This window comes from Phaseolus vulgaris, chromosome 1, assembly GCF_051622355.1.
Source record: "Phaseolus vulgaris cultivar YP4 chromosome 1, ASM5162235v1, whole genome shotgun sequence".
In the NCBI taxonomy this organism is placed as follows: domain Eukaryota; kingdom Viridiplantae; phylum Streptophyta; class Magnoliopsida; order Fabales; family Fabaceae; genus Phaseolus; species Phaseolus vulgaris.
This window is the reverse complement of record NC_143498.1, coordinates 45,163,454-45,178,976: the sequence shown is the minus strand read 5'-3', so window position 1 is coordinate 45,178,976 and position 15,523 is coordinate 45,163,454. Positions and strand designations below refer to the sequence as shown.

Below are 15,523 nucleotides of genomic sequence, written 5' to 3'. Positions count from 1 at the left end.
AATTGAATTAACTTACCAAAAAGTGAACCTGAGTGAAGTAAATAATCTATTATGACAACTCTAACATTATTAACTAATCACCCTCTTTCACCAAAAATAACAATGTAATCTTAAAAAAATATCTCACTTATTTAGTAAGAAAATATAACAATTAAATTAATTTAAATAAATTTTAATTTATCAATTTTGATTTTATAAATTTGAAAATATAAATTAAGTAACTTGATTAAAAATAGTAAATTGCATATTGATGATAAAAGTAATTTTTTATTTAGTTATAAATTATAATATATAATACATTTATTATAATTTTATAATAATTATCTTAAATTTATAATAATAGTAATAATTTATTATTAAATAATATTATAAAAATGTATGCATTTGTTTAAGTTATATATATATTTTTTAATTTCAGCTCATTTTTATTATTATTTATTTTTTCTGTTATTGTGTCATATAATTATGATAATTATATTAATAAAACTAATATTCTTATTATTATAAAATTATTAATAAAAACTAATTTATAAAAAAATAGTTATTATATTAAATAAATTAATAAAAAAAAATTATTACTAATAAATAGGAGGAAAAAATTGAATTAGTGATAATAGATAACTCAACTCTACAGAAAATCTTTTAAGTTTTTAAATTTATATTTTTTTTTATCATAACTTTATAATTAATCATATATATATATATTATTTATATATAATATATGTAATATACAATTTATTATTAATTAAATGAATGATATAAATAGGTTGGCCTAATATATAAAATTTATTATATATAGAACAATAAGGTCTTTTTAAAGCTTAAAACTAAGTCTTTTTAATTAAAAAACCTTTTAAAAAGTTTTATATTTTTAATAAACAAGTCAGGTCAGTCCACACTTACACTCCTAAAAGGTTTATAATTTTTCATAATATCTATTTAATACACATCTTTTTATCTAAATTTCAGTAATTTTCTACCTTTTCATATCTAAAAATTAAATTTCAGTATCAATAAAAATTATTTTATTAAATGTGATTAGTTACATATATTATATTGTAAGGACATAGAAAATAGATTTAGAGTATATAAGTGATATATTTTAAATGATATCTGAATATTTTATGATTAAAGTAAAAAAATATATAAATAGAAAAAAACAATTATTCACGTCTCAAATCACCATCTCTCTAAACTCTTTTTTTTTTTCATATGTCTTCTCTCTAACTTTTTGAACATCTTTATCAGACGATTTGTAGTCCACCATTGAATTCCTGACAGCGAAAACTATAAGACTGTATAATCAAAGTTTTAGACAAAGTAAATTCAGTTTTGCTCATTTTTCTTTTAAGTCAATTTTGATCTAATTAGCTTTGTCTTTAGTATAGGTCTTTGCATGTGATGCTCTTTACATGTTATTGGTTGTGTTTTGTTTTTTTGTATATGTGATAATAGTATATTTCATAGGAGAATATATAAGACTGTAAGTGAGAGAGTTTCCTAATGAGCAAATGAAATATATATATTTTGTTTTTATTACATTTGTTTGTTTGATGTTTGTAAATATTATTTTTCTTATGAAGAAAAATTTATTTTGAAGTATTATAAAAATGATATATTTATATATGTAAATATTTATGTTAAAATATTATGCATATTACATTATTAAATTTGGGGGAAATAAGGATGCTACATATATGACATCAAACCTAAAGTTTTAAATTAAAATATTATTTAGTTTTCACTACTTAATACAGAATTTGATATTCAACTATTAAACATCAACCGCAAAAACTTATTCCACTATAAGTAACATTTCATAAATCTTATGATGTTATTTGATATAGTTAAAAATAAATAAATTTTAAAATATTGATAACTTATTTAAAATATTTCTATTACGACTAAAAATATACAATACTTTTTTCATATTTAATAAAAATAGGTTAAAATGTTTTTAACTTTGTAAATTATTACAAGAATATTATCTAAAAAGGATTAAATATTACATCATAAATATTGATTTTAAATCCCCCAAATTAAAAAAAAAAAACTCATCCAATCAACAATCAAAAGCCAAGGGTAAATTCGTCCTAATGCAATTGTTGAATTCTTGCTGGCGCATGCGATTATGTGAATGCCTCAGTTTTGGAAGCTTTCTGAAGAGACAGCGTCGTTAATAGGAATTAGGACATGAATCTTCTGGAATTCAACTGATGGAAATCATATTTATCTATAATTAGGTATTAGTGAAAAATACAAGGAATCGAAAATTGCATTTTGTGCACTTTTATACATCAAATTCATTTTAAAATTTTCTATAATTTTGATGAAACAAAAATTTAGAACATAAAAAGTAATTAAATTAATAATAATTAAATTTATTTATAGCTTGGAATATTAATTTTAGTTATTATTACCTAGAGGAGGAGACAAATTAATTAGGTTTGAATAACATGGTGTTACTCGAAGATTGTTTCCTAAATGATAATTAACTAATTAATTTGGCAAATGAAGTAATTAAGTGGCGGCCATGATAAAGCCAAATGGGTGAGGCCCAAAGCTGACTGTGACTGACGATGATTGATGATGCATTTATGAGCCGACAGGCCACTTGTAAACAGAGAATTTGGAAATCTTCTATGACGTATATAACATTTTTTTTTACTTCTACAAATAAAAAAAATATAATAAACTTCATTATTTTCGTTTACTATAAAGTGTTTGAGTTTTTTTATCATATATTATTGCAACACAGAATAGAGTTTGGGATAAATATGAAAATGAGATAGTGTAGTGTATCATCGACATCTATGTCTTCTGGTCGCAATGGTTTTGGGGTTTTCAAATTAAGGAGCTTTAACCTAATGCATATTATTCACCTTTTAGTGATAATATGTTAAAATAAATTCATTATTTGTAAAGAGAAAATCATCAAAATAAGAATCTAATAAAAAAAATTAACTAATGATTAGATTGTTAAGTCATAAGTATGAATTATTAAAAGGATTAGTTGTGAATAGCATCCATAACAAAAAAAAACCTATCACAAAATACTATAAATAATTTTAAATTTAATTTAACTTTATTTCCCTCGCTAAACCATCCCTGAGGAACCCAGGGTTTTTCATAAACTCCGTAAAATAAAACCCAAAGCACCCACAATTAATATTGCAAAGAAAGCGCATCAACCAGGATTCGAACCCAAATCCTTCCAGTAATCAGAAAAGGGTTAACCACTAGACCAAAGAAGTTCTTTAGTCATATTATCATTTTTATTTTACTTATAATTATTAACATAATTTATACATATTAATATTATATTAACATTATTATTAATATTAATATTAATATTAATATTATAATTAATATTATATTCATATTATTAATATTATTATAAATATTATTATTAATATTAGTATAAATATTATTATTAATATTAGTATAAATATTATTATTAATATTATTATAAATATTATTATTATTATAAATATTATTATTATTATTATTATTATAAATATTATTATAAATATTATTATAAATATTATTATAAATATTATTATTAATATTATTATAAATATTATTATTAATATTATTATTAATATTATTATAAATATTTTTATAAATATTTTTATTAATATTATTATAAATATTATTATTAATATTATTATAAATATTATTATTAATATTATTATAAATATTATTATTAATATTATTATAAATATTATTATTAATATTATTATAATGAATAGTTTCCAGTGTCTGATTCTTCAAAATTTGATACTGTAAATGTAACCAAAAAATAAATTATGATGATGTATATATGTGATAAGTTAATGTCACTTCACAAACAACTTATTTTTACTTATTGAAATTCATAAAAACAATCTTTAAGAATTGAATAATAATTTCAATTAATGAAGTGCCTTCTAACTTCAATTAATGAATCAACCTCTAAGACCTAAGTTCAAAGCATATTTAAATATATATACCAGTTTAGGCTAAAGTCACTAAAAAATTTAATTATATCTATTTATTAAGAATTGAGAAAATATAAAATATAAAATATTTTATTGATGTTTTACAATAAACTTTTAACACTTAAAAAAAATTAAAAAACTCTATTATTTTGATGAGATTTTAGAATAAATATTTAAAATTTAACGAAGGTTTTAAAATAAACCTTTGGAAATTAACGAAGGTTAAAAAAATATTTGTTATTTTATGGAGGTTTTAAAATAAACTTTTGTAAATTAACAAAGGTTAAAAAAACCTTCGTTATTTTGTGGAGGTTTTAAAATAAACCTTTGGAAATTAACGAAGGTTAAAAAAACCTTCGTTATTTTGCGGAGGTTTTAAAATAAACCTTTGAAAATTAATAAAGGTTAAAAAAACTTCTGTTATTTTATTGAGGTTTTAGAATAAACCTTTGGAATTTAGCTAAGGTTAAAAAACCTCCGTTATTTTGTTGAGGTTTTAGAAAAAACCTCCATTAATTAAATTAATTCCTAAGGTTATATTAACCTCCACTAAATAACCTCTATTAAAACCTTTTTTTCTTGTAGTGACCCATCTATATACCACACAATTTTTTTTTTTTAATTTTAATCGATATAAGATTCAACCACATAATTAAGAAACACATAAAAAAAAATCTAGATTTAATAATATTTATAACTCATTAATACATCTTAATTTATTAAGTATTAGAGTATCTTTAAAAGTATTTTTCACAACCTTTTCAAAATCAAGAAAATTAAGAGAAAAAAATTGAAAATTAAAATCCAAAAAAATTGAGTACATGACAACACAGTACATATATAAAGTGTTAAAATGTAGTTTCGATTAAAACATGGAGAAGTGATTTTTCTTTAATTTAAGTATAACAAACATTCTGTTTTTTTTATCCTAAAAAGATATAATAATATTTACCACAAACATTCATTATAAGAGTAAAAACAGAAAATAAAGTCACATATTATTAGTTTAGATGAATTAGCATTTTAATATTAATTTGGCCATTTCAATCTTTGAAAAAGAAGAAACAACTTTCGAGAGCTCCTGGAATTTTGAATGTGTGAATTATTTTAGTTCCTTTATAATTTCTGGTAATTAATACTAAAAGAAGGGATATTAGTAGTAAGTTATATCTCACATAATATGAAATGCACGTGTTATATCAAATTCTTTCCTTCATAACCTTGAAACCTGTACCTACTACGTTAGAACAACACAAACAACCATCATCATTTTCTCCAAAAGTTGTTTAAGGATTTCTATCACCATCAAATCAATCATGCTAACAGCATGCCGGCATGTCCTGCACATTACGACAATCGTCGTGCCACGATAGAACTCATGCATGTACTTCAACCACTGCATTCTAATGAACACCTTAAACTCAATAAGCTTTATGTCTCAAGTAAAAGTTATAAACTCTTTTCTACTGTTAACAGGGGTAAAGACGAGTCAGTTTGAATTATGCCACCAAATTCATTTTTTAAGGTTAAATCTCAAAAAATGTATTATGTTTTAAACTTAGATTGTTGTACATGTAAAAGTATATCAGATCATGAATTAAATGTTTCTTATAAAGGAGATGTTGAGTTTAAGTGGTTTTCCACTTTTTATAGTTTATTTTTTCAGTATAAGCTTATGCACTTTCCTCTTGTATGGGATACTTTTTTCTCCATGCATAGCTTTTCTCTTCCTTTTAACTTGTGTTATCTTAATCATGAAGACAAAAATTCAAAATGATATCAAAGTGAATTAATCTCGTTATGCTTTGGTTGGATATTGGTTTTTTTTTTCAATTGGTTTCTTGTTTTTTTTCCTCTGTTTTCTTGTTATTCTTTATTTATCATGGAAACATGTTAAAATAGTAACTCAACCATTTACCAAAATTCATCTACTCCTTTCTATTTACGTTATTATGTTTGGAGCAAAGAAATGAAACGTGGGCTGCTCTCTAAAAACAAAAATAAGTTTATTGATGGCAGCCTTCCTATTTCCCAACCCGGTATGTTTCTTCATGAAACTCGGGAAAGGTGTAACATGATGGTGATTTCATGGATCACATATGTCAAATGCTCAAATTGTCCAAAGCACCATTTACATGGAAAACGCCAAAGAAATTTGGAAAGACTTGCATGAAAGGTTCTTAAATGGGGATAATTTTAGAACCCAAGATCTTTTACAGGAAATAGATTCTATGAAACAAAGAACAAAATTATGTGACTGAATTATTTACTAAATTAAAATGTTTAAGACCAACTTCATATTGTGTTTGTGAAAGCGCAATTGTGCTTTAATCAAGAGTGTTGCGAAACACAAGGAATCTATGTTTTCTTTAAAATGTCTTAATGATATACTTATGTTATTGTTAAAACTCATGTTTTACTCACGGAGTTATTACCCAATATAAATCATGTTTTCTTGTTTGTCATACAACAACTAACTGGAAAAATACTAAGGGAATAGAAGATTTTTTGACCATGATGGAATTATTTTTTTTTGTTTTTACCAAAATGGGGTCCGTTTAAAAATAATTACAAATTTAGGCAAGTCGTGTCAATTCGGCACGATTTCATATGCAGAAATCGTTCAGATTAGGCACGACTTCTGTCCTGCCATACTAAAGTCGTGTCAACTTGGCACGACTTCTGCCCCGTCATATTGAAGTCGTGCCAACTTGGCACGACTTCTGCCACGTCATATTTTTGTTTTTTTTTTAATTTTATTGTTTATATATTGGATAGTAAGTTATGTAATGTTAAAAATTAATTTAATACATAATTTTCTAAGAGTGTTAGTTTTAAGGAACAAAAAATTGGATAATCGTGTATGGATCATGTTTGACGGTAATGTAATACAATAACTTGATTATTTGATTAATTAAAAAATGAAAAAAATTGTTATTGAATTTGGAAATAAATAGATAAATGAAAATTATTATATTTGGAAAATAAATAGAGAATTATTGTTGTGAATTTGCAAAATAAATAGCTTAAGAAGTAATGGTTTTACATAACACGTAATGATGAGAAGAAATTAATTTTTAATAATATATAAACAATAAAATTAAAAAAAAATTATGACGTGGAAGAAGTCGTGCCAAGTTGACACGACTTCAGTATGACAGGACAGAAGTCGTACCAAGTTGGCACGACTTTAGTATGACATGACAAAAGTCGTGCCTAATTGGGACACTTCTGCATATAAAATCGTCCCAATTAGGCACAATTTGCTTAAATTTGTATTTTTTTTTAAACGGACCCATTTTGGTAAAAACCAAAAAAAATAACCTCATCATGGTCAAAAAACCGGAATAGAAAGACATCTTACAATGGGAATTGAAAATTTCAAGGTAGAGAAAAGAGTCAAAATCAAAATAATGGTAAGCAAGCAATGTACTTATTGTCATAAATTGTATCATAAAATTGATCAAGTGTTACTCAAACATGAATTTTCTCCATGATACAATCAAAATAGTGAGAGAATTGAGAGAGTTGTCAATAATACCGTTGTAGACAAAAATACAATCATAACAAACTCCAACAAACTTTATTATTCTATTTTTTATTTAGTAAATCTTTTATTTCATTATTCAACTTTCTTTGTGAGTTTGATATTTGTTATTTGAGACAAATTATTACTTTTGATAACACGGTACACTTGCTGTAGAAAAATCACAACTATAAACTCTAGTTTATTTTTGGCACTCAAAACTATGGATTACTCCAAAAATTGATGATTGTTAAAAGCAAGAACAAAGGAAATAAGAGAAGTTGCAGAATTCTCACTATAACGATAACTTTGTAAAAAAGAAGATTGTGAAATTTCTTCATCCATGATGAAAAGAAAGAAAAAGAAATAGAAAAGAAACAAACAAAGAAAGAAAGAACAAAAAAAAAAAAGAGTGCACAACAAAATTCTTCAAAAAAAACTCTGATACCATCTCAAAAATTCAAACTTAATAAACGATATTGTTGCACTTACAATTAGACAGCGAACTGATTGTCTATTGTGAAGAAGAAAAGAAACATTATGAAAGAGGAGAAATAAACCACATGTTATAAAAAGAGATAGAAATAAAACAAAACTGTGTATGTTATATTGGGATAGACTTTATCAATGATAGACTTTATCAAGTCTGCTTATAAAGCAAAAAATAAAAAAATAAAAAAAATACAGAAACTACTCTTAGACGCAACTAAAAACAATAATCATTAACTTGATGTAGAATTTTGACACCAAAACTAAGAATGCAAAACACAAAATAATAAACATGTAGGATTGTTTTGATTTTTTCATCATAAAAAACCTTATTTCGATTAACTTCTAATCCGTAGGTTGAGTTATCCTAAAATAAGTCTATTATTTATTTATTTTTCTGATAAAAAAAGTCCGTAGGATTAGAGGTATGATGTCTTGTTACTGTATTGTGCATTTTATGTTTGGAAGGGTAGGAAGAGTTGGGTTGGGCCATGGCCTGAGGCCCAAACCCTATATCCAATATCCGATCATTGTGACGTAAGGGGGGCGTTACAGGAGAATTAAGTTGGAGTATTCGTCATGCATGAACTTATCTTTTCTTATTTCCTTATTATGTGTGACATTCTAAGTGAGGTCAATCTCAACCACATACAGAAGTTTTATAATAACTTAATGATGCAGTGTCTGTTTTGACAACAACACAGATTACTACTGGTTTTTAGATAAAGATTTCTAAAGTAGCTATAAATATTACTTTATACTTTATTGCTCTAGTGTGTCAAACACCACTTAATATATTAACTACAGAATTAAAAAAGAAGTTGAAGTTCAAACCGTCACTTACGACCCACATGCATGGTCAAGCTTTACCACGAAGTCGATCATGTGTATAAATACTGCGTTTCCCTTTAACCACAAATCGATTACCACTTTGCAATCTCAGTTACAACCTATGTTCACTACCAAAATAGGTTTCAACCAATTCGAAGTTTGAATGGAGGGAGGGAGAGGAGTTGCGAATGGAAACGCTTCAAACGCAGAGGTTATCAGGTACAGAGGGATTCGTAGGAGGCCATGGGGAAAGTTTGCAGCAGAGATTCGTGACCCTACAAGAAAAGGTGCTCGAATATGGCTTGGAACATTTGACACTGCTGAACAAGCTGCACGTGCTTACGATGCTGCTGCTTTTTATTTTCGGGGTCACAAGGCCATACTCAACTTCCCTAATGAGTATGGTCACACCACTCCTAATAATCCTATCTCGTTTTCAAATTCACTGCCTCTTCATTCTTCTTCTTCTTCTTCTTTTCCTTCTTACTCTAGTGGCGAGGGTTCGTCACAACAACAGCGAAATGGTGATGTAACTTTCGAATTGGAATACTTGGACAATAAGTTGTTGGAAGAACTCCTTCAGGCGCCTGATGGTTCAGGCAACGACTCCAATTAAATATATGGCTGCATGAGAGTGGTCCTGCTTTAGGTGTATTAATTTGCATGCAGGAAAAAAACTTGTGGTTCATATCTCTCTTTCTTTAGTTTTCGTTCTGTTTATGTTTCTGAAGTTAAAGCCATTTGAAACCTAAGTGGTTATAACGATAATTGTGGAATTAAGGTCACAGAAATAAAGAGAGAATTAAGTTGTACTTTAATGTTTTCTTGAAAAGGGTGTATTCTTTGATGATTTATTATGGTACTGATCGGAGGGTATATATAAATAACTCTCATTTTTTTTTTCTTTTTAGAAAAGGTTAATTAACCTAAATTTGGTCAAAAAAATTAAACTGGAGCAATGCATTGTTCTTAGCATTATCAAACTTGGATTAATATGCTTAGGGCGTTATAGAATATTAATTTTTTACGGAAGTTATTACGGTTTGGTTTAACTGATAGTTTATTTAAATAACCTCACATATATATGCTTTGAATTGCTGAAGCAATCTAACAATGTAGCCAGTTAGGGTTCTGCTTGCTGGACGATGCTGAAGTGGTGGTTTGTATTCAGCTACGAGGATTGTTTCTGGCTTTGTGGGCAACATGCCAAACCAATTATGGCATATTCTAATTTCAAAGCCATATTTCATTTCTCTATTTTAGACTTTCAATTGCTCGTTAACAACTGGTGCGGACATCCAAAAGGACGACTAATTTTCTGGAAGTGTAAGTGTTTAACGGTGGAACATTTAAAAAGAATAAGCTGATTACAGGTAAAATATATTTAGAATATTAAAATAAAATAATATTATTATATTATTTAGAAATATCAACTTAACCGCTGAGAGAAATGATCATTTCTTTGAATATAGAGATTGTATTTTTATTTTATTTACTTACAAACGAGTCAAGACCTATAACTATATTTGTATTCATACATTTTTGGAAATCAATAAGAGGATGAATGTTTTGACAATTTAATAAAAAGAATATATCAATATTAAGATTTTCTTTTGCATCTTGTGATCTTATCAAGAATTCACCAATTCTTTTGACGATCATCATTAGGCTTATTAAGCTCTGTTTGTGGCGTCTCACTATAAGAAAATCATAAAATAGAAACCAATTTTTAAAGACCAAAATAATTAGTTACAATAGTAACTAAATTAGACATCATTTTAAAAACTAAAAAAAAATTAGTTTATATATTAGTTTTTATTATTGTTAAATAGTTTATAAATTGGTATCTAATTAACAACCAAAGTTTTAACTACTAATTATTTAGTTTATAAATTTGTTAGCTTAGTTTAATTTCTTCTTATTAAATCTAATTTACTCAAATGTAATTTTTTTATATGTTTACCAACAATATATATTTTTGTTTCTCCCTTAAAAAACTGTTTCTTATATGATTCATATTTATTGTATCTAGTAAACTGATGGTTAAATCATAATAGAGATGATATTATTATATGATCACTTTATTTTCACTAATATTATTTTTTTTCACTTATTTGTCATAACATTATCATCAAAGTTATATAACTTTTTTTTTCATCTTTATTTATTCATTTATTATATTTTTATGCTTTCTTTCTTCCACTCATACACATAATATATGGGTGTACGTTGTTTGTATTTTCTCAATTAATAAACAGATAGTCGAGAAGGCCTGAAACTATACAAAAACATGCACATAATAGATATATGAGATGATTTATAGGTTTTAATAGGAAACGAATATGAGATCCTAAAAATAAACTGTGTATTGTAATAGTATGAAATATTTGGAGACAAATAAATAATATCATTTTCAATAATTATAAACTAGACTGTGAATAAAATTTTACGGTGGTTCAGGTATATATTGTTTTTTCTTCTCTTTTAAAATTAATACTTTTAACTTAACCGTTGTTTAGATAAAATTTATTCAGAATTGGTTATATAAGAAAAAAATTAACTAAATTTCTGTCATAAACTAAATTATGCATAAGTTAAAGTTCATAAAGTATTTGGAGAATTTTATTTTTTCCCAACCAACATTAATACTTTGCATAAACAGTGCTCATAAGATTTTTTTTTTTTTATTTCGTCATTTGAGATTTATAATGCAACTATCTTTTAGGAAGCATGTACCTAAGATAACAAATCAAGTGGTCCATGTTTTAACTATTTGTGCCTTTTCATGGTAGCTAAGATTAAATAACTAAAATCACTTCATTAGAGGATAAATTAGTGTATAACTGAATGTATACTTAAATTCTAAGACCTTTTATAATGAGATTATTCTTGGGTTGAAGCTATATATATTTCATCATTAAATTTTGTGATTTTCAGTTTTTGCTTTGTGACCACGTTAAAAAAAGAGTGAAGAAAGCCACAGACCCCCTCTATTGGGTCGTTTCCACTTTCTTTTTTCATTTTCCATCTCTCCCTTCCTTTTTTCTTTTTTCATTTCTCACTCCATACCCCATTTATTTTAGAATCCGCATCGTACCACGTTTTCTAACCGATCAGATTTTTAAACAGAGTAACAGAGTAAGTTCATTTTTGTTTTAAAGATCCTTTGTTTTCTGTTTTTTCTTAGGATTTAGTCATCAATCTTGGTGGCACCAGTACAAAAATAAGAAAAGAGCGCTCCTTATTTAATGCGGTTCAGCGCTTAAACGCATTCGTAAAAAACGCGGTGGCATTTTTTAAATTATTTTGATTTACAAATGCGGTTATTCAAATAGCCGCATTTGTAAATCAAAAAGTTTGATTTACAAATGCGGTTATTTAAATAACCGCATTTGTAAATGGTTTTTACCCTAAAAATTTTACGCGCACAACAGTTTCGTTCATTCTCTGTTTGCGCTCATATCTGTTCTTCATTTTCTCTGATTGCGAAGTTCTGCATTTTCGAAGGTACGTAACTGCATTGCCCCTCATTCTCTTGTTTCCATTGCCCCTAACAACTGCATTGAACTCCAATGGCTTTCGCTTTCCATATTGCTTTCATTTTTAATGGGTTTCGCTTTGCATTTTGAAGGTGTATTGTTCCATTGCTTCCATCGCTATCGCATTTCGCTCTCGCCGCTCCGCCACTGCTTCCGCCGTCGCACTCGCCGCCGCTGCCGTGTTTCCTCTTCTCCCCTTCCACTCTTCACCAACAACGTGCCCCTAAAACCCCAGCTCACTCAGAAGAATATACAAATGCGGCTATTTCAAATAATCACATTCGTAAATCGCATTTACAAATGCGGCTCTATAGCCGCATTTGTATTTCTCTGATTTACAACTGCGTGCTGATCAAATGCGGCTCTATAGCTGCATTTGTAAATGTAAAATAGCCGCATTTGATTAGCATTTCTGCGCTAGTGTGGAGTCAGTTGAGAAGAGTATTCCTCTCAACTTGTTCTACTATATACTGAATTTCTATTTTGTTTGGATAACTAGCATTAGACCCTTAAATCTTGAAGCTTATCCATACTGAGGGGATAAAATTCTAGAAGTTGTTTGGAAAACAAGCAATTAAGGTAAGGGAAGTTAAATTTAATTTTTAATAGCATCCTAGGCTAGAATATTCAATTTCTCTTGCAGGGATGTTGTGTGTTTATACATTGTGTTGTTTGTTTATATATTATTTAAACTTGTAAAAATATTAGATTTTAAAGATTTAGTATTTAAGTGCTATTTTTTAATGTTAAATAAGATTTTAAATATTATGGATCGCGTTTTGAATGATGTTGTATGATGAAAATGGTATGAAATTGAATTCATACATTTGGGATAATGTATGAACTGATGTTTGTTTTGTATTAAGTATTGAAGCATATGTGGTAAATAGATCTCCGAGCTTCACTGATGATCTAAGTCACATAGACTAAGATATCAGGTGGTGCAAAAATGATGGGGAAGTTCATGTGCACCGTGACATATGAGATGTACGCCTTGGGTTGTATTAAACTTACCCTAATGATTTTTGTTGGATTCGCTGGTAATCTTTGGATCAGGTGTTAGTCTCTAGTAGGACTTACTTAATACGGGTCTTCCGGAAGGCGTCAAATGTTATTTTGTTTGTTAAATATCCTGGATGTGTAGATCCATGTGAGATCTATGTGATTGTTTTATGTTGGGATTTGAAGAAGATTGAATAATTGAGAAATTGATCCATGTAATTTGGTTTTCTCTTTTGATTTAATTGTGTATATTATAAAATTTTATTTTCACTAGTTTACCCTTGCTTTTTTTGTTGTGTTGTGAACTGCTATGACTATACTATGTACACAAGTAGATAATCATACAGGTGTTGGAGGTTCTGGAGGGCTTTAGGATGTTCTTTTGAACCTTATATTAAAAATATTTGTAATTTGTATTTCTATAAGCTCTAATCATGTGTATTAGGAATGTTTTGAAAAACTCTAAACTTGTGTAGAAATATGTTGAACTAGTATTGTAATAGTTAGAGGTATTTTTGGGTGTTATCATTTTCATCAATTTCAAAAATTTACTAAACCTTCCATTATTTATTGGGTATATCTGTAAAAGAAGTAAAGTTCTTTACATTGGATTCACTACAAGAAAATCATGAAATAGAAACAAATTTTTAGAGACCAAAATAATTAGTTGCAATAGTAATTAAATTGGAGACCATTTTAGAAACTAAAAAAAATTAGTTTCTAAATTAGTTTCTATTATTATTAAAATAGTTTCTAAATTGGTATATAATTAGCCACCAAAGTTTTAACTAAATTTGTATATATTATACTAAAAAATTATTAAATACAAAAATAATCTTAAAAATATAAAATAATTAATTATTATATTAAGTAAATTAAATATTAAGTTATTGTTATCTAAATTAATTTCTATTTTTAATAAATAATTTTTAAATTAATATCTAATTACCTATAAGACTTTATTTAAACTAAGTAAATTATAAAATCAATAGTTAAAATCTTAATAACTAATTATATGTTAATTTAAAAATTAATTTAGATACACTACAAGACAATTATGAAATAATTATGAAACCAATTTTTAGAGACCAAAATAATTAGTTACAATAGTAACTAAATTAAAGACTATTTTAGAAACTAAACAAAGATTTGGTTTCTAAATTAATTTCTATTATTGTTAAAATGTTTCTAAATTGGTATCTAATTAGTTACTAATTAGATACCAAGAGACTATTTAACAATAATATAAACTAATTTAAAAATCAAAGTTTTTTTTTAGTTTTTAAAATAGTCTCTAATTTAATTATATTTCATGATTTTTTTTAGTGATATTAGTATTTTTTTAGTATGTAAATAATATAATAATTAATTATTTTTATTAATTTTAGTAGTTTTAATATTAATTCTTGTAAAATATCATAATTAATTCCTTTAAAAAATTATTTTATACATTAAAAAACCCTAAAACACCCACCCAACTCCAAATCCATAGGCACATATACATTATGCCCCCATCCCAATCAACACCGTCAGCTCCTCCCACCCACCCAAATCTCACAATCCAATTTCAACTATAACACTCTCACCTCAAATTTTAAAAAAGAAGAAGGAGTTATGTTTAATAAAGTAAAATATATATATAGATGTATATATTTTAACTAATTTATCTTATTTAAAAATATATTTATGTTTAAAATCAGTATCACCCCGATTCTTCCTTTTATAAAGTCAATACTATTAATTACCATAACTAATATTTTTAATTAGTCCAAAATTAGATAATTTGATTATCATTGGCTTCAAAGATAATATACAATTAAAATGAATTTGAATATCTTTTAATTATTTTTTAAGAAAAAGTATATTTTATTTTTCTACCGTTTAAAAGCAATAATATTATACTTAGTATTGTATCGTACGTCCAACAAGACTATCTATGGTAAAGAAAACCTCGAACGTAATCAATTAATTTAAATTTGATTATATGTTAAAACATAGAATTAAATATGCTTATAGTCCTTTAGTTTGACATAATTATTTTTATATTCTTAGAAAAAATTTGCATAAATTAATCTTAAAAATATAGTGTTGATATCCTGTTCTTCACTTCCTTACAACCAAATTAACATAGAATAAGATTTACCAACCAATTTCAT

The 15,523-nt window shown here is 26.2% G+C and overlaps 1 protein-coding gene across 1 annotated transcript; it reads left to right on the top strand.

The window, feature by feature from the left end:
- The first annotated feature begins 8,921 nt into the window (after window positions 1-8,921).
- On the top strand, window positions 8,922-9,680 carry LOC137816193 (ethylene-responsive transcription factor ERF098). Its single transcript, XM_068619276.2, has one exon. The coding sequence runs from the start codon at window positions 8,990-8,992 to the stop codon at window positions 9,440-9,442; it is 453 nt and encodes a 150-aa protein (XP_068475377.1). The 5' UTR covers window positions 8,922-8,989; the 3' UTR covers window positions 9,443-9,680.
- Window positions 9,681-15,523: the final 5,843 nt, after the last annotated feature.

Bases quoted from the DNA above. Each gene is read 5' to 3' on its own strand.
- LOC137816193 (XM_068619276.2), top strand. From the start codon at position 8,990: ATGGAGGGAGGGAGAGGAGTTGCGAATGGAAACGCTTCAAACGCAGAG.